Source organism: Sinocyclocheilus anshuiensis, unplaced genomic scaffold (genome assembly GCF_001515605.1).
Source record: "Sinocyclocheilus anshuiensis isolate Anshui unplaced genomic scaffold, SAMN03320099.WGS_v1.1 scaffold1126, whole genome shotgun sequence".
NCBI classification, from domain to species: domain Eukaryota; kingdom Metazoa; phylum Chordata; class Actinopteri; order Cypriniformes; family Cyprinidae; genus Sinocyclocheilus; species Sinocyclocheilus anshuiensis.
Genome location: NW_015537997.1, coordinates 192,680 through 195,672, shown reverse-complemented (window position 1 = coordinate 195,672; position 2,993 = coordinate 192,680). Strand labels below are relative to the sequence as shown.

Below are 2,993 nucleotides of genomic sequence, written 5' to 3'. Positions count from 1 at the left end.
TAACAAAAAAAAAAAAAAAAAAAAAAAAAGCTACAAAATGCACGTGACCAGCTTGTGCTAACAAACCGCATCTATCTTCTGCTCAATCTTCATTTCTCCGTGTTCCTGTATAGACCTGTGGGAAACAACAACAGACAGCTTTATCGCAGCCACACAGATACACAAGTACACATAGATTCACACTTGCACAGCAGAGCTTACTGAAGCACACAATACTCTTCCTCAGCTTAGTCTGGACACATGATAAAGATGCTCACAGTCAACAGTACCTCATGCCAGCAGTTGATCTATCCCAAAGCTTGTTTTGCACAGCCCAGTGAGTAGTTCTAATCTCTTTCTGGTTAATGCATTGTGCAATGGTCATTCACGCAGGACTTGAGCTACATGGGCTTCGATCAGAATTGATGAACACAACAGAAATTGTCAACCACTAATCACCCACAACATACACATACCCAGAACTTGTAAATGTGATTAATCTGAGTGAAATGGGATATTCAAAATTGATTTGATTAATCTGGAAATGATTTAACTGTGAAAAGTGGTCATTGCATTAAATATCATGGGTTTGATTCCACAGGAATGCATTAACTAATATTTAAAGGGTCCATTTTTATTTAATTTTTTGACTTTTTAACCACATTTTACCATTTGTAAACCTATGGTTACAAACTCCGTCTCCAAGTCCTTATACTCGCATTTTGAGTGTGATTCCAAAAAAAACCCACACACAATTGCAATAGATATTGCTATAATATTGTTACCTTGAATTCTTTTGGGCAAGATAATTGTGTAGAGAAAATATGTTATTGTGACAGCCCTAAGAGCAAATTATAAAAAAGGTCTTCTAATGATGAGCAGCCCATCTGAGCAGAATGACTGATATCTGCTACTTTTTCCACTGATATCTACTAAATGTATTTATTTATATTTATTTTTGCAGTAGACTAAGCTGGCAAATTGTCTGAAACATTTTCTTTTCTACAAAAAGAAATTATAATTACCTCATATTTGCGTAGGTTCCCCAGACAGCTGAAAGAAGAAAGAGAAGACATCAAAACCAAACCAAATATAATTATCATTACTACATCATTAATTATAAAATACATAGTCAAGCTGTTAGATGAGGCAGGTGTTAATAAGATGCCATGAGGCATGGCATAGATGCCATGAGGCAGGTGTTAATAAGTCTGTTCAGTTGAAAAGGGAAGAGATACGTTAACAGTTAAAAAACAGTTCATGTCCAATATTCATAGCAGAAAGAACAGGAGGGAGAAAGTGTGTTTCTGAAAATGTTTTGAAAAATGCTAAAAAACTGTATTAAGCTGCAGAATGGAGAGGGAAGAGGGGAAAACAGAAAACACAACAACGGCTTCTGAGCCATTAATTTTTATGTTGCTCTCATGGAGTTAAAAGCATCAAAGGTCCACACAAATACATGCTGCAACAGAACATTACACGCATCAAAATGAACAAACATGAAACATGGGTTTTGTAAGCTCACAAAACACTACATAAATACACATATATCCTGTGATAGCTATACTTTAAATGCATAAAAAATATGCACAGCTGTTTTGCATTTGTACCCTGCATTGAAAATATATATGAATGTGCTTTTGCATTTTTTTAGTGTAATTTTTGCTGTGTTTATATAGGCAGTTTGATCGGTTATATCAATGAGCTCTAAAGATGCTATGCAGAAACTCTTTCAAAGTGAAAAACAAACACTCACTTGTGATCCATGAACAAGTCTCAATTACATGATCTCACAGTTTAAAGCGTCAGTCATAGGAAAACTACACATACTGGTGGGAATAATAGAGTGGGGGAACTATGACGTCACTTTGTAGGCCAATAAGAGTGTCAGCATCACACTGATTCCCTCGACAAAAAGCCAATAGGATTTTTCCATAGGCTTCTGAATTATCGTAAAAAATAGGCTAAGCTCTGTGTTCAACCATAGCTCATGATACTTATTATCTTGTCCATCAAGATAATCTTTACAAAATAATATAACTTTTATGAATTTTGAAGCCTAAATACCAGCACCAGAACTAAAAAGATAAACTTAGGCTATAAATGAACTACACCGCACCGCGGTCACTCGCCTTCAGTCACCATCACCATGCTTCCTACAACTTTTTCAGACTTATTTTTAGAAAGCAAATATCAGCATAAACAACAGACCATGATGATTCACACATCGTCTATGAACAGAGAAAAACATAAATTAAGTATAGAAATGGAATTAAGACTACACAAAATATATTTCTCTTAAATAATTAACAAACAAAATAAAAAAAAACTGTGTGACAAGTATACGCTATGCTTGTTTTGTGATGCTCTTAATGCATTTTATTTGTTTATATCACTATTTTTTTTTTAAATCCAACTGATTGCTCAGGTGTCTCTTGCGCGCAAACACACACACACAAACATATCAGTTCTACCGTTGCTAACTTCACATTTCAGTCATTCATCATCAAACTAAAACGCAGTCAACCAAACATAAAAGTTACACTGCTCAATTTAAAAGGTCCACTGTAAAATCAGCGTGCAGCGCCCAAACAAACATTTTTGCACATGTGAAGGATGATGTTTTATGTGGATACTGAAACACGAGTGAAGTACAAATTCATAAATTAAATTTAGCTTGACGTTTACGTCGCGTTTCAGAAAGGTGAGGCATAGAGGAGAAACAATAATGTACAGTATGTGGAAAATAATGTGTTTTTTGAACCTTAAACCTTACATTTAGAATAATCAATGTGCTGATGCTACAATATTCCGACACTAACACACCCCTACATGTTCATGGTAAAGAAGTTAGAAAAAGCCATCACATGACCTGTGTGTGTATATGAGTTTAGTCACTGGTGCTAAGCAGCATCCTATACAACCAATAAACTTGACACTAGGGGTGTGCGATATATATCATCTGCGATAATATCGTAATTGTTGTTTTAACGATGTGCGATTTGACATTATCG

At 35.1% G+C, this 2,993-nt stretch overlaps 1 protein-coding gene across 1 annotated transcript in view; it reads right to left on the bottom strand.

Moving 5' to 3' along the window:
• The window catches only part of LOC107676432 (UDP-glucuronic acid decarboxylase 1-like), a 91,665-nt gene that overhangs the window by 74,865 nt on the left and 13,807 nt on the right, over nucleotides 1-2,993 (bottom strand). The window contains exons 2-3 of the mRNA XM_016470981.1: nucleotides 1,005-1,032; nucleotides 67-115 (exon numbers count right to left, since the gene is read on the bottom strand). Of these exons, the coding sequence (XP_016326467.1) occupies nucleotides 67-115; nucleotides 1,005-1,032 (77 nt within the window). The remainder of the gene's footprint in view (nucleotides 1-66; nucleotides 116-1,004; nucleotides 1,033-2,993) is intronic.